Source organism: Manis pentadactyla, chromosome 5 (genome assembly GCF_030020395.1).
Source record: "Manis pentadactyla isolate mManPen7 chromosome 5, mManPen7.hap1, whole genome shotgun sequence".
Lineage (NCBI taxonomy): Eukaryota > Metazoa > Chordata > Mammalia > Pholidota > Manidae > Manis > Manis pentadactyla.
Window position 1 is genome coordinate 2,259,496 of NC_080023.1, and position 21,745 is coordinate 2,281,240.

The 21,745-nt window shown below is 63.8% G+C and overlaps 2 protein-coding genes across 8 annotated transcripts in view; both read right to left on the reverse strand.

Annotated features, from left to right (window-relative positions):
* Positions 1 to 85: 85 nt before the first annotated feature.
* Positions 86 to 8,403, reverse strand: HGFAC (HGF activator). Of its 3 annotated transcripts, none has more exons than XM_036921281.2 (14): positions 8,279 to 8,403; positions 7,627 to 7,747; positions 7,347 to 7,443; positions 7,016 to 7,095; positions 6,221 to 6,343; positions 5,998 to 6,129; positions 5,690 to 5,800; positions 5,401 to 5,575; positions 5,022 to 5,107; positions 4,015 to 4,270; positions 2,067 to 2,206; positions 1,578 to 1,718; positions 1,331 to 1,479; positions 86 to 332 (listed from the first exon to the last, which is right to left on the reverse strand). In XM_036921281.2, the coding sequence occupies exons 1-14, from the start codon at positions 8,381 to 8,383 to the stop codon at positions 150 to 152; spliced, it is 1,899 nt and encodes a 632-aa protein (XP_036777176.2). In that variant the 5' UTR covers positions 8,384 to 8,403; the 3' UTR covers positions 86 to 149. The 3 variants fall into 3 exon arrangements, with proteins under 3 accessions (XP_036777176.2, XP_036777175.2, XP_036777177.2); XM_036921280.2 differs by having other exon boundaries at positions 7,347 to 7,446; XM_036921282.2 differs by lacking the exon at positions 5,690 to 5,800 and having other exon boundaries at positions 7,347 to 7,446.
* Positions 8,404 to 10,198: 1,795 nt separating this feature from the next.
* Positions 10,199 to 21,745, reverse strand: part of RGS12 (regulator of G protein signaling 12) — a 152,598-nt gene continuing 141,051 nt past the window's right edge. For 3 of the 5 annotated variants that reach the window (XM_057502010.1, XM_036921279.2, XM_057502013.1), the window contains 4 exons: positions 21,173 to 21,252; positions 20,638 to 20,791; positions 18,814 to 19,275; positions 10,199 to 10,714 (listed from right to left, as the gene is read on the reverse strand). In XM_057502010.1, the coding sequence (XP_057357993.1) occupies positions 10,488 to 10,714; positions 18,814 to 19,275; positions 20,638 to 20,791; positions 21,173 to 21,252 (923 nt within the window). In that variant the 3' untranslated portion in view covers positions 10,199 to 10,487. Of the gene's footprint in view, positions 10,715 to 18,813; positions 19,276 to 20,637; positions 20,792 to 21,172; positions 21,253 to 21,745 lie in introns of those variants that run through there. The other 2 variants (XM_057502011.1, XM_057502012.1) reach the window with 2 other exon arrangements.

A 21,745-nucleotide genomic window follows, 5' to 3' on the forward strand; every position in this document is an offset into this window, starting at 1 on the left:
GCCACCCCATCCACAAACGTGGGCCGGGTCACGGCCTGGGCGGGAAGGCTGCGTGGGGGTGGCAGCACAGGCAGCGTGGGCCGGGTTCTCGGGGTCGCATTTATTGCCAGCCAGGCAGGGATGGTGCAGAGGCAGGATGCCCGGGGGTCTCAGGAGGGCTCCGCAGGTCGCTTAGGGGGCCGAATTCTGTCGTTGATCCAGTCCACGTAATTGGCCACACGGGTGTAGACCCCAGGCTTATTGAGGCGCCCACAGCCATCGCCCCAGCTGATGATGCCATACAGGTAGGCCACCCCATTCTTCTCACAGGCCAGGGGCCCACCTGAGTCCCCCTGTGGCAGAGGTGCCAGTCAGAGGCAGGGGCCCTCTCGGCTCCTCAGTACCCCGGAAACGCCCCACCACCACCCTCCTGCCCCCAGCCTCTCTCACACCAACCCTGAAAGGTCCCCAGAGCACTTAAAAGCCTGGGAGAGTCTGAGAAGCCCCCCTGGGACCCAGTGCTCCCCAGGCGGACTTGCCGGCAGCCTGGGGGACAGATGGCAAAGTACTTCCACGTGAGGGAGTTGTCACCCTCCCTGCCAACCGCATGGCAGGCTATCACAGGCAGCAATGCGTCCTCGGTCCGGCTCGCCACCCGCCCACCCCGCCCCTGCCCACCGGCACGCACCCCACATAGACCGGGTGACCCGTGTCTGGCACAGGCTCTTCTCCCAGTTGAGACGCCCGCCCAGCCACCTGGCAGACTCCTATTTACCCCTCAGGACAAGTGCAAATGTTCCCTCCTCCATGAAGCCATCCTTGAATTCCGCCCCCCCAGGTATGTGTTGTACCACGTGGCCTGGTGTCAAGCCCCCCTTGCTGCTTCTGACTCATGTGACCTGGGAAGAGTGACCGGACCTCCCTGGGCCTGTTTCCCCATCCATAAAATGAGGACTAAAGTGGCTTCTCCATCCCAGGCTGGACATGCAGCCTAATAAGCTCATGCCTATGGTGCCCTCAGTGAGCATTAGCTACTGGGAGCGGTCAGTGACTGAGCCCACTTGGGAGAATTATGGGTGGGAAGGGGTTTGGCCCTTGGCGTCACATGGACAGCCTGCCCTTGGCAGGAGGGCAGGGCCACGGGGGGCTTTGTGAGCAGTCCCTCCCTGGGCCTCATTCTTCCCAGCCATGTGAGGAGCGGGCTCTCCCCTGTTCTGAGGGCCTCCAGACGTAGTGAGTGCCCATCCCGGGGCTGGCTGCCAACCAGCAGGTGCATTCTCTACCCCGGCTCCTGACTGGCCCTGTGGTTCAGGGTCCCTCTCTGCTCTGAGCGACTGGCCTCCCGGCTCACCTGGCAGGCATCAGACTTGCAGTCAAAGTAGCCAGCACACAGCATGTTGGGGCTGATGTCGGCCCCATACACCTCAGGGCTGCTGCACTTGTGGTCGGCGACCAGGGGGACCAGAGCCTCCCGCAGCGAGCTGGAGTAGCCGCTCACATCTGCAGGCACAGTGCCCTCAGGGTGGGCAAGCCCCCCTGCTGCTGGCCACCGCTCCCCAGGGCACCACGCTGGCAGGCTGCCCCCAGCCCCCACTCACTCTCATCCTGGTGGCCCCAGCCTGCAATCTGGCACTTGTGTCCAGTGGGGAAGGGGCTGCCAGGCTCAGGCAGGCAGATGGGCTGGACGAACTGGGAGCGCACAGCACAGCGGGCCCCCTTCTTCTTCAGTCGGATCAGGACTGGGTGGGAGAGATGTCAGGGGTCAGCCTGGGGCTGGGGGTCCAGGACGGGTGGAGGGTGGCCATTGAGTTGCATGGGGGCACAGCCCTGCTGGGCAGAGGTGCTGTGGCCAGGGAGACCCAGGAGGGAGCAGGAGTGCCAGTCAGGGCTTCCCCCAGGAGGAGCCACTCTGCCACACCAGGCACCCTGTACCCTCGCCTGCCTCCCCATTCCCTCTGCACCCCCATGCTGTCCTGAATTCTCTCCAGGCCTGCTTGGTGCCCAGGCCCCGTGTCTCTCCTGGTGCTGGCCCGAGTGTGCGCAGAGCACATGACCCTGTCCCTGCTACCCCGCGTCCCAGGCCTCACCAAGGTCGTGGTCACTGGGGCTGAACACCGAGTACTGGGGGTACGGGATGTATTTCTCGATGCCAAATGTCTGCGTCACATCTGTCGTACGGTTGAAGAAGTGCTGGCCCAGGACCACCGAGACGCGCTCCCTTGGGGGGCTGGGAGGGGCGGGTGGGGGCATGACCTTGGTCTTCCCTCTGGGGCACTGAACTCGGCTCTCCCCCACCCACGGCAGTGAGCACCCCCGAGACAGCCCCAGGGGGACGATGCTGTGCGGGCACCTGCAGCCCTAAGCAGGGGCCAGTGTGGGGACCGCCGCGACGGTGGGGAGTCATGGGCTGGCGTCACACCCAAGATCCTGGGCAGCGCCATCTTTAATGCAATTGCCTCAGTAGATGCGTGTCCTGGGGCTGCCCTGAGATTGAGCCCCAGTGAGTGCAGACCTGGCCCTGCCTGGCAGCCCTGCGCAGCTCCTGTCTAGCCTGCAGCGTCGCCCAGACACAGCCCCTCCCTCCTGTGGGGCACAGGCCTCACGCCCCCTTGGCCACCCGCTGTCCCTTTGGGCCTCATTTTCCCATCACCATGTATGGCCTCCTGCCTCAGGCTTTGCTTCCAGGCCACTGGGGACCTTAGCCGCTCGGCCCTTCCAGGCCTCAGGCCCTTCTGGACAATGGGCTCCCCACCGTGGCAGCTAGAGGCCCAGCACACAGCAAGGCGCAGAGCCCAGGGCTCCTGGCAGAGCGGGCAGCCCGAGCCCAGGGGCAGAGCTGGGGGCTCTGGGTCTGGCTCAGGACCTGTCAGGGTAGCCGGCGTGAGCCTGGGGTTTGAACACCCAGGCCCTGGGGTGTGAGGGCAATGGGGTGCTCCAGGCTGGAAGGGCTGCCTGGAGTGCACAGTGGAGCTCTGGGCACCTGGGTCTGCCCTTTGACCCCACTAAAGGAGCGCTGTGAGGGCACCTGGGGCCTCCCACCTGGCCTTTCCATACCTGTCCTGGTTCCCCCAGTCCCTCCAGCCCTGCTTAGCCCAGACCTGGGAACAGGGTGCTGGGGTGCAGGACACAGGCATGAGCATCCCCACCCATTCTGGTCCCTCCCCAGACCCTTCCTAGCTGTGGCGGAGTGGATGCCTGCTCCCCGCCCCCAGCCCCACCCCATCCCATGCCATAGGCAGAGCCCCATCTCCAGGCCCAGCAGGGTGCTTGCTGCAAGTCCGCGCTCAGCACACTGCCTGCCACCCCCATGCCATAGCCCCTGGGGTGAGCCGATGGGGGCCCACGGCCTCACCCTCACGCTGCCAAACACCCAGCCCCTAATGCCTGGGATGCCACCGTCAGGTCCCTCCCCTCCCGCCGGACCCCCAACTCCCCCAGGCAGAGCCTGGCCCCCATCACGGTGGGCTGGAGCGCGGGCGGGGCCGGCCTTCCCTGGGCGTGCAGTGGTGGGCCCCGCGCCCCGGACTCCACCGACACCTAGCTGCCCACCCAAGCCCCGCTTCCCTTCTGGGGGCCCGTGAGTGGGCAGGGCCTCCGAGTCCCTGCGCCCCCTGGTGCCATCTGCGCGGTATGGAAGGGGCGGGGCGGGCAGGGGCGTGTCTCTGCAGCCTCCTTGCCCGGCCCCGGGCTGAGTGCGAGTCCCACCTGCGTCAGAGGGGAGAGGCGGGGAGTGGAGGCGGTTCCGTGGGTAGGTGGGGAAATGTGGCGACAGGTAAATAGCGGTTAGGTTAGAGGAGTGCGAGGCCAGGCAGATGGGCCGGGGGATGGGGGCGGGAGGCTGGGTGGACGCGGATGGAGTGGTGGGTGGGGGATGGAGGGTGGGCAGGTGGATGGGTGGCGGACGTTGAGCGAGAAGACATGGAATAGATGGCGGGCGTATGACCAGCCAGTGGGTAGGTGGAGGCGTAGATGGTGGGACTGGACATGGGTTGAGGGACAGCAAAGGGGTCGTGGACGCGGTTCAGAGCCACCCACCTGTTGGAGAAGCAGTGGGCCGCGGACACCACCCAGCACGTGTGCACAAGGCTCCCAGAGCAGAAGTTGTTCCCAATGTAGATGGCGGCCAGCCAGGGGTGAGAGCCGGGCAGCGAGGACGAGCCACCGATGATGCGCGGCCGCAGGAAGCTCCTCTTCCGGTGCCTCCTGCCGCAGCCCTGGCGCTCGGCTGGGACCGGCTCAGGCAGGGACAGCAGGGTGTCGAGGGGCGGGGGCTGATTTCTGCCGAGGGATTCTGGGGCACAGGTCACCAGGTCACAGCCGAGTCCCTTCTGCATACCCCAGGCCAGAGAGGGTCCTGGCCGAGTCCATGTCCTCAGGTCCCCGGCGGTTCACCTGCCTCCCACCCCACCACAGGCAGCCCTTCTGGAAGAGGGTCCAGGGCTCCAGTCAGCTCTGCCCCTGTGGGCACGACTTACTGCTGGAGCCTCAGTCTCCTCAGCAGGGTGAGGAGACTAGTACCCAGTCACAAGCTTCGTGGGAACCGGAATGGCCTGGCACAGCTGGCAGGGACTCCTATCCCGCCCAGCAGCCTGGGCCTCAGCCAGCCCCAGGACGGTCAGACAGCCCTGGGAACCAGGGGCCAGAGTGTAGGCTGACCTCACGGAGCTTCCCGCTCCCAGGTCTGTGTCCAGAGGCACCTACTGGGCCTCCTACCCACATGGCTCAGCACCCCACTGCTCCTCCTCACCCCTGGGGGCCATGCTGTGTTCGGGGGCTGTGTATGTTGGGGGGAGCCACCCAGGAAACCTAGTTTGCTTGCCTGCTCTGGCCCCTTTGCCAGCCCACTGCATGGCCTTGGGCCAGCCTCGCTCCAGACAGCCTCAGTTGCCCCATCTCCCAGATGGGCCCGTGGTCCTCCAAAGAAAGGACGCCAGGCGTGGGGGTGGGGTGGTGAGGGCCACAGGGAAACCACGTGACCTGAGTGGGCGTGGGCCGCTGCGGCCCTGCCTGGCCTCCCCAGAGCCCTGCAGCGCCCCGCGCACCACAGGCTGCCAGGCGGCAGTACTCCCAGGAGAGCGCGCTGTCCTTCACCACGTAGCACCAGGGCCGCTCGTCCTTGTCCGGGTTCCTGGAATGCGCGGAGAGGCAGGTGGGCAGGGGACAGCGGGCACGAGGGGGCAGGGAAGTGGGACGCCCAGCAGGGTGAGACCGCTGAGCCCCCAGCAGGGTTCTGCTGGTCCTGCACATTGACACAGAGGCCTTGGTCCCCATGGGCCTCCTCCTCTGCGCCAGGCTTCTCTCGCTGGGTCAGACACAGCCTCAGGAGCCCCTGGGGGCAGGCCTGGTCGGGAAGGCCCCCTCCAGGACGGACCCTGTCCACCCCGAGTAAGGTGGCCTGGGGCAGGCCAGGCCAGTGCTGACCGGCAGTAGGCGTGGGGGCCCAGGCCGAGCAGAGCTGCGGCGCCCACCGAGTCCACGTGCAGCTCCTGGTAAAGCAGGTCGGAGTTCCAGGCCAGGCAGCCGAGGCCTGAGGCTGCCGTACTGGCCACACCTCGGTATTCTGTGCCGTTCCCCGTGAAGCAGTGCTGGGTGGGTACTGCGGGCGGCACAGAGGGTGGTAAGCCAAGACCCAAGGCTGCACCCTTTCCAACAACCAGTCTGTGGCCCAGGGCCAGGAGCCAACCCGCGGGGCTCGGGGGCCGTGGCTCACCAATGTTGCAGAGTCGCCCAGCATAGCCCTGGGGGCAGGCACATACGGTGGTCCCCGTGGCCACGATCAGGTGGCAGGTACCCCCGTTCAGGCACGGGCTACTCAGGCACGCTGGGGGCGAGAGCTCAGACGCTAGGACTTGGGTCTTGGGGGGCCTGCCGCGTGAAGGTGGGACCAGGGCCTGGGTCTGATGCCCAGTGCCCCCGGCTGGTGACCGCGGGCAGGCGCCTTCCCTTGGGTGGGGACAGGCAGAGCCTCAGGCTGGGAAGGCTGCGGCGTAGAGCGGCCCTCCCCCAGCCACCACGTACCTGTGTGGCGGGCGCCCTCACACTGGGCCCGGCCCCCAGCACACTCGCACTGTTGCACTCCGCCCTGTTGCACTCGGGCCCAGCGATCCCCCGTCTCGAGGTGCTCGTAGCGGGTCTCATCAAAGCATTTCTCTGGAGACCCCACAGTGAGTCCCCTGCGCCCAGCACACCACTGCCCCCTGCAGGGCCCCTCCAGGCCCTGGCCGGCTTCCGCCCTGCTCACCTGTGCCACAGTCCTTGCCCGTGAAGGCCACGGGGCAGGTGCAGTGGTACGACTCGAGGTCCTGGGTGCTGGAGCACAAGCCCCCGTGGAGGCACGGGCCAGAGGCACAGGGATCCACGGCGGCTGGGGACGCACAGGAGGGACGCGGCTTGGGGCATCTACGTGTCACCCCTCACCCCGTGACCTTCTGCTTGCCAAGCACCACAGAGCCTCCATCAGGCCTGCTGCCTTGAAGCTTCCCCTTCTGGGATCCTTGGGGAGCAGGTGCCCTGAAAGGGGGCATAGGCCTCCCCCTTCTCCCCACAGCCCACACCCAGCACTCAGACCCTGGCAAGAGGGCCTCTTGCCCTGTACCCAGCATCCTGGAAGTCCGATCTCCAGTCAAGCACCACAGTCCCTCCCGTGTGCCCTAAGACCCTCTTAAGCAGGGCTCCCAGCCCCATGCCCAGCTCTGCCCAGGGCTCAGCCTGTGGGGCTGCAGAGCCTAGCCTGACCCCCAGAGGGCACTTTGGCCCCAACAGTGGCTAAGGCAGCCGCGTGGCTCTCAGAGAGGTCAGGCTCCTGCCTGGCATGAGCTCCCCCTCCACGATCCTTCAGTCTCCTGGGCGATGGCTCTGCTACCCCCACCCGGGACCCCCAGGCCTGAGGTGGGGTCAGCCCAAAGCCTCAGACCCAAGTCAGCTCTGTCCCCCGGGACCTACCCTCATCAGCACGTGGGCCCGGATGTCCCCCAGCTCATCCCCAGGCCCAGCTCGCCTTGGCCTGGGCCCAGACCTACAGACCCCCAGAACCAACCTGAGCCCTCCCGGGGCTGGGAGGCCTGCACACAGTAGCCCCAGGTCCTGTCCCGGTCATAGTTGTGTGTCGTGGCACACCTGGGGGTGATGTGACCATGGGTCCCAAGCCCGAGCCCTGCTCAGCCTGGCCCCAGCTCTAGAGGGCGTCCCCTGGCTCTGGAGCTCTCCCCCTGGTTCGCTCACTCATGCATTCACTCAGCACACCTGCTGGCTGCCAGGCAGTCTGGAGTGTGGAGGGAGGAAGGTGGGAGAGAGGACGAGGGGCCGTGGGGACTGGAAGGAGGGGTGCTGGGGACCTGTGCCTGCAGGCCCCGTCCACTGGGACCCACCACTTCCTGTGGGCGCTTCCCTCCGAGGTGCAGGAGTGGTGCATGCGGCCACCGTAGCGGAAGGGGAACCGGCAGGGCTGCCCGTCCTCGGTGAGCACTGCTGAGGGGTAGGGGTCAAGAGGCTCCCGTGCTGGACGCTCCTCACCCCCAGTGCGCACTCCACTGCCCAGCAGCCACCCACGTCCCTCCCAGCCCCGTGCAGGGGGCAGCCCACCACCTCCAGTGGCCCTCTGGGCCCCCCTGGAGGGAGCAGCCCTGGGGTGGGGGATGAGCTCCTTACCATGGGGTCCCTCTGCCTCTGGAGCACTTGTGGTTGGGGTTGCAGGGGTTACTGAGGTTACAAGGACCATGGTGGTCCCAGGGGTCACTGTGGCGTTAGGTTCAAGGGATTCCGTATGGTTCTAGGCAAAGCCGAGAGGGCTGTGACGGCGTCATCGTGGGCCAGGCCCCTTCACATGCAGGCCTTGCCAGGAGGGCTGGTTGCAGCCCTGGGCCTCAGTTTGCATACTGGGGCCCTCAGGTCTTGGAGAAGGCACCCGGGCTGGGGGGGTGCCTCGGACTCCCAGGGCCTCAGCTGGTCTCAACCCCTCTCCCTCTTGCTGAGCCCAAGGGGTGAGTCAGCTGGCTCAAGGTCTGCCCAGACTCCAGTCTTGGGGTCTATTCTGGGAAATGGACAGGAGCAGCTGTGAGACCCTTAGAGGACCCGACAGAGGCCTGGAGAGGGGGGAGGGGCCTCCACGCCCCCAGGTCGGGGGCCCTGCAAATCAGATACCCAGGCCCCCTGCCCCTAACATGCCCAGCTTACCCACTGAATGCCAGCTTTCACCTCAGTGGGCCCCTCACCTACTCCATACCCCTGCCCTGGCCTCAGCCCCAGGACCCAGAGCAGGTACAGGGAGCCTACGGTCACAGTGCAATGGGGGTGCGCTCACCCTGCCGCCCTGGGGCTGCGCCCTGAGGGGTACCAGCAGCAGCAGCAGGAACAGAGATGGTCCCGGCCGGAGCCAAGCGCCAGGCACCCAGGCCCAGCACCCCATGGCTGCTACTGAGCTAGCATGAGGGCCAGCAGGAGGCGGGACGAGAGCGGCCAGGGCAGGGGTGGGTCAAGGCCACTTGGAAATGATTAACCCTGGCTGCCTTCCATGCTGCGCCCACATGTCCCCCACTTCTGCTGCCCAGCTCACCCTGCCTGGCCACGGGCCCAGCAGTCTCCTCTGGCCTCAGACACACTGGTCCTGGACCTGGCAATATTCTTGGGTCTCAGCCTAGAAGCCTCCTCCAGGAAGTCTTCTAGGATTCATGGAAAGGGGGCACCTAGACTCCAGCCCCAGCTTCCAGTCACTTCCTGGCCTTGGGCTGGTCACTGGCTGTCTGTGGCTATTCACAGCCCCAGCAGCCGCAAGAGCTGAGCCCTTCCGAGGGCCTGGGCCTGGAGTGTGAAGTACTGGCCACAGCCAGCAAAAGGCAGGGAACAGACAGGAGGGGTGTGTGCGTGGGCTGCATGCCGCAAACGGTGACTCCTAGATGGGGATGCCCACAGCCCCACACCTCAGCCTGGCCCCTCCCGGGATGGGCCTGGAGTAGGGGCCCTTGTAGGAGAGAGCCTGGGGAGGTGGGCCTGCCCTACATCTGGGGTGCCTAGGAGCGTCCCTACCCCCACCTCTCCTGCACCCACGGGACACCCTCTAGGAAGCCTTGCCCTGGGCTTCCCCCTGACGGCCTGGGCGACCTGCGCTGCCCCCACCTCTGTCGAGGCCAGCTCCATTCCACACCAGCCTTCGGGGGCCAGGCTGTCTCTAGGGACCTCTGGTATCCCACTGAGGGCCAGGGGACCGGGCTTGGGTCCTGCCCAGGTTTGGTCTCTGCACCTGTGAGCTGCCATGGGGTGCTGCCCTGGACGCAGCGGCAGAGCTCCCCCACCCGGCCCTGGAAGGTGTGGGGGCCGCAGGCAAAGCCACCACAGAACCCTCTTCTGCCGTTTTGAGCTACCGTGAGGCAGGGATTCTTCCGGTTCCCCGTGAGTCAGCTTGGCCACCTATGGGTGGCAGGGGAGGCTGGCCCTGCACTCTGGCCTCAGGATCAGCCAGGCACTGCAGCCGCCTCACTGTGCACCCCCAGACCACCCTCTCTGGACCCACATGTTCCCAGCTGTGCAGAGGGATGGAAAATGGAAGCAGTGGGCACCCAGCTTGGGGTACAGTGGGTGCTGGGGGCAGTGTGGGTGCTGTGCAGGGGTGTGCTGAGCTAGGTGGGCGCTTGGGAGCAAGATGGGTGCTGGGGGCAGGGTAGGGGCTGGGCAGAGTGGGTGCTGGGGGCAGCTCTGAGGAGGGAGGGTTGGGGGTCCCCTCAGGGCCCAGCTGCATGGGCACTGGGGCCCATGCCCCCAGCCTGGCCCACCAGCTGCCCCTCCCACCTCAGGGCCTCATGCTTCCCAGGGTCTCTCAGCAATCCGGTTTCCACTCCGATGACTCGTCCTCAACAGAGAGGCCTGGCCAGATCACCCCCTGAACGAGGCCGAGGGCATGGATGGGCGAGCAGAAGGCCCGGCTCGCAGTCGCACGGGTGGCCATGGAGCTTGCAGGCCTCCCCGGCCGAGCCCTGCCCCACGGCAGCCAACCCAGAGAGGAGACCCCGTGCGGACGTGCAGAGCATGGCCCGAGCGGGCAGGCCAGAGGCCTCCACCCAGCAGGGCCCCCTCCCCGCCCACTGTGGGGTGCAGCCTCGAGGCCCACAATGTGGACTTCCTTCTCGGCCCGTTCTCTCGGCCCCCCTCCCAACACGTTCAGAGCCCGAGAAGCACACCTCCTGAGGGCAGGGTCTGTGGCCCCAGGACCCAGCACAAGGCCAACGCGTGGGGGTCCACAAGGCAATTTATTGAGGGAAGAATGGGCTCCGAAGCCCAGCAGGGGCGGACCGAGGAGCCCTCAGGGCCAGCGGCGGGAAGCGTCTGAGCAAGGGCCCGCGAACCTCTCCTGGTTCGGCTCCTGGGAACTGCCCGCCGCAGCAGCCCCTCCCAGGCCCTGGGGTCGGGCTCAGGCGGTCCCAAGGTCCCGAGGTCACAGGCCTCCACAGGCGTATGCAGACAGGACAGCTTGGATGTAGCCTCGGAGGACTGGCTGGGGCACACAGTTCCCGGCAGCCTCAGACGAAGGTCGCATGGTGTGAGCTGGCGTTGGGCTGGGCGGGCCCACCTGGGGCAGGGCTCAGGCCAGGGGTATCTGCTGTTGGGGGTCCGCTGGCCCGTGACCTCCGGGCACCCGTCCACACTCCCGGGATGCTGCTGCCTGATCTGGGTGCAGAGCCTGTGACGTGGTCCACATCAATGATCGCGTTGACTGGGGGGCCTCTGCTGCTTTGGGCCCTGCCTCCTGTCACAGGGAGAAGAGAGGCTGTCACTTGTCTGCCCTGCCCTGGAAGCCTGGGGCAGAAGATGCCACCCGCCCTCCTTGCATAGCACTTGGCTGTGGGAGGGTCCCTCACACAGCCAAGTGCGTCCAGAAGCAGGCAGCCTCCAGCATTGGGCCCTGGGGCAGGAGTGCTGGGAAGTCTGCTGGTGACATGCTGTCCGCAAGGCGCCAACCTCGAACCTCTTATTAAAGAAGCCCATGCTCACTGTGGGCACTAGCACACACTGGCACCATGGCCAGCCCTCCACAGATGCACCACAGGCAAGGGGAGTATCCCGACGTGGGGGGCAGTGGGCGGAAATCAAAAGGCTTGTGCAGGCGAAGAGCAAAGGCCAGGGCCCAGGGGCCGGGGGCTGAGGTCTGGGGTGCTGCGCCTGGGTTGTAAGGGAGTCCCTCACCTGCCACAGGGACACAGGATTCCCTGCACCTGCCCTGCCCAGACTGTACCAAGCCAGCCGAGCATCTCACCCCCACCACCCCTTGGGCTGTGCCACCCAGCCGGGCGCCCTCCTTGGGAGGAGCTCCCCACGCCCCCAAGCCTTCCTCCTGCCGCCTCCCTGTTCTTCCAGGTAGCCCTGGATGCCCACCCCCGGCTGGGCTCCCACAGCCCTGATGACCCTTGCAGGGCTGTGAGTGGGGAGAGTGTGTATGCCCAGTGCCTGGGGCAGGGGTGGCGGTGCTGGGATGGCAGAGGAAGTGGGAGGGGCAGGGAGGGGGCAGAGCCCCGGGGTTCACCACGGCTTGATGCTCAGAGGGATCCAGGCAGCCTCCCGGGGTGTGGCCAGCAGAGGGCAGTGTGGGGGAGCTGGCGCTGTCTCCAGGGAGTCAGGGCACCCCACCCACGCTGGACACCTGCCCTATGGCCCTCTCACCCCAACACCACAGCTCAGGACAGAGCTGGGCCACAGCTGAGGCCGCCAGAGTCCTCTTACCCTGACCTCTCACCCCAGCCCAGACCAGTCGGGCCCCTAATTCCTCCAGAGGGCCTGCCTGCAGGATTGACCTTGGGTAGAGGGACCATCAGGTGACAGTATGTGGGGTGAGGCCCTTGGCCATGCCAGGGCTGCAGGGAGAGGCACCCATACTGGGGCTGTGTGGGGAGGACCAAGCCCGGGGTGGGGGTTGTACCCTCGGGGCAAGGCCTCACCAGGCACAGCAGGCCTCCCCCGCTGCCCCACCGTTGGGCTCCTTGGCAGGCTGCAGCTCACAGACCAGAGCCGGGCAGGGGCCTCAGCCTGGTTTCTGGCCTCCTCCTGCCCCTCCTACCCTGGCCACCTGCCTGTCCGCCTCAGGGCCATGTCTTTCCCTTCACAAACTCTTGAGTTTTTCGGGGGCCCGCTCTGGGTGCTGGGCACCCCTCAACACTCTCCCACCCAGTCACCAAATCCCTGGGCTGCCTGGCCCTTCATTCCACCCTGCCCCACCATGGGCCTCTCAGTGGTCACCACCCAACCCTGCTGGAACAGCCTTAGAAGTTTCTAGATCCTGGAGTGGGCAGGCCCACCTGCCCCAAGGCTGTCAGTGCCTTTACACATGCGGCCAGTCGCCACAGACCAGTGCTGGGTGGGCACAGCAGAGGCTCGGCAGGGCCTCTCAGCCCGAGTTCCCCCCACTGAGCCCCCAGGCTCCCCCCAGGGCGGGGACTGGGCGGTGCTAGAAGGGTTAGGCTGCAGGGGACTCAGGGCCCACATCTGGGCCCTGGCATATCTGAAAGGGTATCGGAGATGAGCCTGGGGCAGAGGACCCTCAGCCCACAGTGGACAGGCTGGAGGGGCGTCCAGCTCCACTGACTGCCCACCCCCACCGTGCCTCAGTTTCCCCAGCCTTGCAGGTGGGGTGAAGACTGTGCTCTCCCCATGGTCCAATGCAACGCATGGAGGTCAGGAGCCCGTGCTCCCCCAGCTGTTCTGTGGCCCTGGGTCCTCCGGCCCCACTGCCCTCCACACCTGCAGAGCACCTCCACGTGGCCTCCCAGGGCAAGTCCAGCCCAGAGGCAGAGGCATGGCATCCCCTCTGGGGCACACAGGCCATCCTCTCAACACCAGGTCAAGGAAGCAGAGGAGGCGACTGTCACCGCATTCACGCCAGAGTGCCCAGCCCACACATGCTGGTCCCCTGCCTCCCACAGGGCTGCTCCACTGAGCGCATCCCATTTGGGCAGCTCAGCCAATGGTGGGGCAACAGGAGGTTTGCAGGAAGAGCGCCTCTCCTGGGACCCGAGAGTGCACGTGGTGCAGCCATGACTGGAAAGAAGCTTCTCTCACAGTCCTTTAGTCATTCAGCAAATGTTCCTTCCGCTAGGGCCTGCTGGGATCCACCCTGTCCCCTGCTTGTCACCAGGTCCCCATGGCTCCAAATGCCAGGCTGCAGGGCTGGAGATGATGGGGGCAGGCGGGTCTTTGCCTTGGATTGGTGTGTGTAGAGTGGCAGGGTTTGCCCTGCAATCATTTGTCCCCATTTTGTGCATTTGTCTAGAGCATAAATGGCCTGTGACCCCACATGGGTTCAGGAGCCCAGCTCTCTCCTGTCTAGCCCAGTGTGGACCCCGGGGGACACAGAGGCCTGCAGCAGGGATGGACCCCAACCACGCCTAGGGGACCACAGCCTCGGACAGCTCAGTGGGCTGAGGATGGGGAGGATACCTGTTTTGGGGGATGGTGTGGCTGGTCCATGGGAGGATGGCTGCCACTCAGGCGTTTCCTGACTGCCCTGCCCAGACTTGATCTCCTAACTAAGCGGCAGTCCAAGCCCATGACTCAGGGGCGGGGCCCTGCTTGGCATGGCGAGTGAGTGTCACAGCCTTATGCCAGGGCCTGCCCTGGAGCAGTTGCCCACTGGCCTCCTGAGGCTTCCCTCGCTGCTCGCCTGACAGAAGGCCCTGCGGGCTCCACGGGCTGCCACTGCCCTCAGAGGGGCCCTACCTCTGCTCTGTGCGCAGGCCCGCTCCTGGTGCCGGCTCACACAGGCCCTCTGCTCCAGCTCTCTCAAGCACCAGATGTGACACTGGAGCCACCCTGGTCCCCTGTACCTTTGGCCACCCTGCCAACCCCTCCTCTTCCCAGGGCTCTGCAGACCCTGCCCTCTGGCCGACCACATTCTGCCAGTTCCAGCTCTGCACAGCCAGGCCAGGACCCTCAGGATGGCAGGATACAGGGCTGCAGTGGCAGGGCAGGGCCAGGGCACAGCTCCACCCCTCAGCAACCTCCAGGCTTTCCCCCAAGATCTGGCCCCAGCTGCCTGTCCCAGGGTCCTTCCTGCCCCAGAGGAGCCCTGCCTGTCCTCCAGACATTTGCTGTGACTTCTGCCCACCATGCTGGGCATAGTCTTCGAGGATGGGGCCTGTGTATCCTTCAAGGCCACCCCACCACTCCCCTGGGAAGCTTCCTGGGGCATCCCTCAGAAGCTCCCACAGTCCAAGGAGACATGTACAGGGCTGAACTAGAAGATCTGGGTGAGTGCCAGGGACGGGAACCCCATGGTCTGTCCTCTAGCACCCGGATACCCCATCCTGCTCCATCTGCTTCCAGAGGTTGACTGGGTTTCCACTGGAGAAGTCAGGGACAGCCTGGACTGTGAAAGGGGTGGGGGGGCCATACCGAGCACCCAGCAGGCGCCCAACTACAGAGAACAGCCTCATGCGGCAAGGGGGGTACCCAGGGGGGAGCGGGACCGGGCGGTCTCGGGGCCACAAGCACAGGTGTGCGGGCGGGTGGACCCCGTGGAGGGCTGCAGGCAGGAGCCCTAGTTCCTGGTGGGCATAGGTGGCTGAGATCCAGGAACCTAAGCTGAACTGGAAGGGTTGGCAGAGGTGGGGGGTTGCACCGGAAGCCACTGACAGCCCTCAGCTTCCCTCTGAGACTCCCAGAGGTCGGGGAGAGCAGACCAACAGCGGGCGCAGTGGCGAGTGTGCCCGGAGGTGGGGCAATGACAGGAGACACTGTGAAGCAGGGTCGTCATCTCTGGGAAGCCTGCGGAGCCTCCACGCCTCTAGCAGGCGGTTTGCTCAGGTCCACTCTGGCCAGGTCAAGGCCAGAGTGCCACAGTGTGCTCTGCTGGAAGGGGGATACTGGAGAGACCCTGGGCAGGAGCTGCCCTTCCGTCACCAAAAGGGCCTGAGATCGGCAGGGCCCTAGCACTCACGACCCCGAGAAAGCCAGGCAGCCACCCCTGTCCACGTTGTGGTTCGTGCTTGAGGGCTGCGCTATCCTGCCCCAGAGGGCAGGTAGACAACATGCATCGGGGATGGACTGGGAACAAGAGGTGGTCCTGGACTGGGAGACCCTGCTCATCCATCCCAGGAGGCCCTGATGCCCTGGGGGACAGGCTGCTGGACTGGGGCCACCGAAAGGCCTGCGTGTGGCTGTTGTCCGGGAGCAAGCTTGTGTGGTGTCCCCAACCCAGGGCCTTCTCCACCTAGGACAAGTGGGCATGACACCCTGAAACTGGCTGGGTTCCAGGCTGGCGGTGGGGAAGGAAGGAGGGTGGCAGAGCCCTGGGCAGCCAGGTACAGATGGGTGCCTGGGCCCCGCAGCCACACCAGGGGCACATGGCCTGGCTGCCCTCCCTGCCGAGGGGACACTGTGGCCCCTCACGCGGAAGCATGGCCTCGGCTCTCTCTAGCTCTGTTCCTATGGAAACCACAAGGCAAGCCACAGCAAGCAGACTTCTGCCAGAAAGTGAGCTGTGGGCTCTCCAGGGCCGCCACTCTGGGAGCTGGATATGCCTTTGGGTACCTGGCCTCCAAGCCGGGGTGACTTCTGTCTCACCCAGTAAGCAGCATCTCCTCATGCCTGAGCCCCCCAGGAACCCCAGTCGGGACGTCTGTGTGAGGACTCTTCCCAGGGAGGGCATGTGGCCCTGGTGTCAGCTGTACTCCTGCGTGGTCACTGAGGGCTGCTGCAGAGCTGGCTGAGAAGGGAAGCAGGGAGCCGGCCTCCCTAAGGGGCTGGAAGCAGCTCAGCCCAGGACCCTGACCCAGGCCTGCAAGGCCAGCACAGCCTGCCTGGGGCTGGGGCAGTGAGGTGGGGAGGGGCTGCAAAGCCATCTCCCAGATCCCCTGGGGCCCAGCCCTGCACCCCAGGTGGGCGCACTGCTGAGCACAGTGTCGGCCAGGTGCTCAGCCCTAGGGGTGGGAAGACCCAGCCTTGGGTCCCCTGAGGTTGCGGAGGGGCTGGGGCCGGGGCCAGGGGGCCCCTAGCCAGCTCCAAGGCAGCTTGGGGTACCCTCACCAAAAATTCAGTTCAATACATGTGCATTTCACACTAGGAAGCAGGTGTTCTCCAAGTGTGTAGACACAGGCATCCCCCAACCCCCAAGGCTAACCCAGGGGACCAGCACTATGGTGGGCATGGGCGTGTAGGTGGGGAACCAGAGCTGAGACACCACTACCTCCTTGGGCTTCCATGGAACCAGCCAGGTAATGGCAAGGGAGGCGGCTGGGGCCGTGTTCCTACAGAGGCCGCACTGCACCAGAGGCCGGCTTCTCGGCCGAGTCCTTTCCAACACCTCCGTCTGTCCTTGGGCCACACAGGGTGCCAAAAGGCCTCTTTATGTGGGTTGGGGACTGGGGGCTGGGGTGGGTGAGCCGCAAGGCTCAGAGGGACAGTCCCTGCTTGGGGGCGCATTGCCAGCAGGTCCCAAGCCAGCTGCACAGTCCAGATGCAGCTAGGGTGGGGAGCCCAGGGGTCTGCAGCAGCCCTCGTGTTACTAAGAAATACTTCACAGCACCTGTCAGGTCAGTTTACTCCAAGTAAACGTGCCTGCTAGACCCTGAGAAACACAGTGCAGCGCCTAGGCCAGCTCTTCAGTCACATGACCGAGGAATCTGGCTGCGCTTCCCCCGCTGCCGGGCTCAGGTGCAGAAGTGACTGCAACGCAGAAAATTCACAGCAAAGCCTCACCTGGGGGGCTTCCACCCCGCTGCCCCCAGTCACGCGGGGCTTGGGAGTGTGTTGCACAGAAGGAAGTTCAATCCTGTGGCCCTTCCCCGCAGGTAGCCTGTCAGCTCCAGCGGACACCAGGTGCAGCACAGACGCTCCACGGCTGTGTCACGGCCCACCTCACTGGCCTGTGACAAAGTTCCTTCCACCCCTCCTGGCTCAGGACAGCCAAGAGCCAAGGGTTCAGGGTCCCGCCCTCCGGGGGGCTGGGAGACCAGAGGAGCCTCCTTGGGGGACAAGCAGGGGAAGGGAAGGCGCCTGGCATGGCTGCACTGCCCAAGCTGATGATTGTTAGGTGGGAAAACTGGGCCCCACATGGGTAAACTGGGCGGGCCTGTTTCTTGCAGGGAGCTTCGCAGTGTGGAGCTGGCCAGGCACAGCTGAGGGGGCAGCCAGCAGGCCAGCCGCTCATCTCCATTCTCAGCCTTGTGGCCTCCCTGACCACGGCCTTACCACCGGGTTCTCTCCTGGCCACAATGGCGGACAGGGCAGGCCTGCGGCCAAGGCCACTGGGTGTGCTCAGGGGGTGGGGAGCCCTGCACACAAGGCCCCAAGCGAGCTGACCGCTGGGCTCCACTGCCCCACCCCTGCCCCGTGGTCTCCCGGGTGGGCCCCTCTGCCCTCACCCAAACCTGCCTCCTCCTCATGCTTGTCACCCTGGGTTTGGTGGGCCTGTAGGAGGTGTTAGAGAAAATCTATGAAGTATTTTTAAAAGCCAGTATATTAAGGTAAACCCATTGAATTCCCTAAAAATGTGTAAATTTCCCCTAGACTAAAACATATGTACAGTTTATTAAAGTGGAGACAAATGGCAAATGAAGAAGAGAGGTTTCAGTCAGTCCGATGATGAGATGAGCAGTTTATTACACTGGGAGACACACAGACTCAAACGTGGGTGAGACTACACAGGTGTGAGCAGGGAGGGAGGCAGGGGGCAGGGTGGACTGCGGTGCAGGGACACACACGCAGAGCCACCGCTCCTCCCAGGGTCGCATCCATGCACCGGTGGGAGGTGCCCCAGGGCCCACCGCACATGGCACCCATCCCCCAGAAGTGCCCAGGTATGTAAACACACACACGACCCACAGTGACGATGCTCCCCTGCTCCCCATCCAGGTGCAGAAGAGGCAGGACCAGGCTGCCCCAGGTTCCTGGGACACGGCTGAGCCAATGCAGGCATTCATGTTGCCCCCAGAGCAGATCACAACCCTCACAGTACACACATCACAGGGCACACAGGGAAAGGGGAGTCACCAGGGCACTGTGAGCAGCATGCACTGGGAAGGACCTCGTCTGTGCTGCGGGGACCGGGAAGCGGGCACGTGGGTCGTGGCACTAGTGCAGGGGGCGGAGCTGCTCCCAGAGCCCCTTCCCAGAGGCAGGAGCCACGCCTCCATGTCTAACACGGTGGCCTTAGGCAGTCCTGCCACCAGCTCATCAGTCACCCTTACACACTATCTGGGCTTCTGCTGGAGATGCGCCTGTTCCTGCCCAAGGCCAGGGAGCCCACGGAAACCCTCAGCTGCCTGGTACTGGGCACTGCCTGGCCCACACGGGGCTGACACACTTGCTGCCTGATGGCCCCCCTACACAGTCCCAGCATCAGAGAGCACAGACCTATTCTAAATCACAGGGCTTTTTACTTGCTCAAGACAAATGTTATTCTTTTCCAATCTTAGGACTAACACACTAAAAATACTAGTAACTAGCCAGATTTTAAGAGAACACACACATTTTTGCAAGTTCCTGGGGCCTTGGCTCAGTGGAGGATAGAAAGGGCAGAGAGGAGCTCACCACGGCATGCCCCAGTGCGGGCGCCACCATGCACGTGGCCCTCCAGGAGCACCCACGGCCGCATGGCCCTCCACCCTTCTGTGGCCCATCCTGACCACGCTCTGACCTCAGCTGCCACCCAGTGCCCTTTCAGAGAGGGCACGGGCCGCCGGCAGTGACTGACAGTGGAGAGGCCACGCTGAAGTGCCCTGTTAGGCAGACAGTCAAGGGCCAAGGGCCGACTGAACACGGCAGCTTCTCTTTTAATTGGAAACCAGGGGATAACACAGGTGGACAGTGGAGACGCAGAGAGTCAAAGGTGTGCCAGGGACTCAAACCTGGAGGTACCTGGTTTTGTAGGTGCAGCCAAGTCCTGCGGAGTGGCGGGTGGCGGCAGTAAAGTGCTGTTGGGGCTGCTGATGTCCCCCTCCCCTGTGAGCGTCAGGTCGGCCACGTGCTCGCCCTCCATGGTCTGGACGTCTGCGGCCTCCGCTCCCTGCCCGTGGGCCGTGGGGGTCCGGGGGGTACAGGACGGCGGGCTGTCAGCCGAGCCAGGGCTTGTCCCTGGGCTTTCGTGGCAGTCTTGGGCAGGTCCCCGTGGCTCCCGTAGGCAGGGGGCCCTCTCCCTGCCATTGCCTGGCAGGGCTCTCTTGCTGCAGCCCTTGGCCAGGGCCGGGGAGGAGAGGGCAAGCTCTGTGGGGCCGGGGGGCAGGCGCAGAAACTCGGGCAGCACCAGGTCCTCCTTCCTCAGCAGCCCACGCTGGTCATCTGCTCTGCTGCTCTGGGCTTTGGAAATGAGCTCGAAAAACTCTGTTGGAAGAAAGCCCACAGTGCCCGGGCTTTAGCGTCTCACACTCAGGCAGGCCGCAGCAAAAGCACACAGTCCGGCCATAGGCTGCCTTCCCACTCAACTATGGCGGCAGAGCCCCAGCTTGCCCACAGACCCGGGGGTGAGCTGGCCTTCCAGCGCCCTATTCTGAGTCCAAGACAGTCTGGGCCTCCCTGCTTCCCAGGGTGTGTGAGGCCAGACTCAAACAATTCCAAACCCTCCACTGCACACGGCCAGGCTGACGGGACTTCAGGAGCACGCTGCTCTGCCCTGGCCTGGGGTTCTGACTACCCTTGGGGAGTCCCGGCATCGGAACTGAAGGGGGACCCTCAGGGGTGCAGAGGGTGGTGCTGATGGGGGCTCACAGCAGTGCCAGCCTTGACTCCATCTCCCACCCGGAGCCCTGCAGCCACTTGGGGCCTCCCAGCTTCCCGGGCACCCCGGGCCAGCCGCCCGTGTGCCCCCAGCCTCCTTGCTGGCTGTCCAGAATGCTCCTTTTCCTTACCTGGGTGGCTCGAGTTCACTGCTCTAGCAGAAGCTATCTAAACCAAACTTTAGTACTTAAATTACACTCAGCCTTTGAACGACGACAAGGAGTTTAAAATCTCAGATCTTAATGGTTCTCAGAGGTGAGAGGTGTGTGTTTTGCTTCAGCCTCCTCAGTGGCCAGTAGAGGCTGAAGGAGGCAGGTCTTATGGTTTGAGGCTGGTGGTCACAGGAGGGCTGTGACAAGCCTAGAAGACCAAAGCCCTCCCTGGGTTGAAGTGCCAGCCATTAATTCCCTTCTGCTCTTAATGCTTCCCTTTGTTACAAGCTTGGAGGAAAACCAAGGCTCCAGGAAGGAGATTTCCTCCCTCTCAGCCTCTCAGGGGTGCCCTCCCTCTCCTGTGAGCCCATGGGGTGCAGGGCCGCTGGCCTAAAGGCCAACACACAGCCCTACCTCCTGGCTCCCGACAGCAGGGGTCAGTGAGCCCGGGCCCTCCGGGCCTGCTGCCCTCTTGCCTGGTACCCACCCTGCTGGTGAGGGCCCTCAGCAAGGCAGACCCTCTGATGCTCACTAGGTCCCCCTCCAAGCTGGGGAGGCGGAGGGGGCAGTCAGAACCTGCAGAACCCAGTGCTGCCCTGTGGGTACTCCCTGAATCTTCAGGGCTCTGACTCTCAGTCTGAAAAGGGGGGTTTTGGGTAAGTCCCACCAACAGCCACAGACTGACATGGGGCACATTCTCAGTTGTGACAAAGATCAGAATCGCTCGAGGTCAGTAACAGAGAAAGTTCTAACGATTGCACTGGAAAACTGACATTGCATTCACTAAAAACGTGGAAGTTTTAAAAAGTACACATACCCTCTGCTTCGTCCAAATTAATTTTCTGATATTTTTTTTTCCCAATCTTTCCAATAGATTCTTCTCTCTTTGAAAGCCGGGGCTCCCTAGCATTTTTTCCATTTTCTCCTCTTATTTTAATAGAATTAGACTTGCCTAGTGTTCTCTCCTCTCCCTGCATTAGAAGGAAAGTCAAAGTTCTACTTACATTCCAGACACAACAACACAGTCAACAGTTAGAGATAACAGGGCCTCGCAAATACAGACAGCATCAACACAGACTGCGTGGCAGAGCAATTTCTGAAAATGAGAGCACGCCCAGCCCCAATGCCCGCTGCAGGGGTAAGCGAGCTCATTCACAGGTTAGTGGGGACCAGGCACCGGCAATGGGTGCAAAGAAACCCCCAAGGGGTGCAGGGCCAACCCCCAGCAGAGAGCTGGTGGGCACAAGCAGGGACAGGTGGGCTGGCCAGAGGTTTGTGAAGAGCCCGGCCTGCCCTTGAGCTGCACCAGTTGGGGGCCAGGAAACCGTGTGGACAGGGCAGAGGGGAATTACCGTAGCCGAGTGGCTTCTGGAACCAGAATTTGCAGCTATGTTCTGTTTGGCTGGTACACCTTTCTGTTTATCTGTGGATGCTGAACATAATGACAAGCTCTATGATTAGTCAGTTGCAAATCTACCTGAACATTGATAACAGTATTTATATTGTCTTTGAGAGCTAAGTTGCACAGAAGCCAAGGTATTAAATATCCCTTATCTAATATGCATGCATAGGTCAAAATACCTGGGGTAGGGCAAAGGACAAAGGACCACCCTCTTGGGCCCACTGCGCCCGTGGGCTGGTGTGGAGACATGGCAGCTTCTCCCTGCACTTGGCATGGTGAAGGAAAAGCTAATTTCTGGTACTCTTTGGCATGAATATTCTTTAGGAAGTAGAATAGTCTCACATTCACTACATACTTCCCAATACGGCCATTGCCCGAAGTCAGGGCTCTAGGCTGGCCTCTGGCCTAGGGTCAACCAGAGGGACCGCCACGCTGCTGACTGTAAGCAGTTCCACAGATACTTGGCATGCACCTGCCTGTCAGACCACGTGTGCACAAAGGCTGAGAGTCCCACCTCATCAGA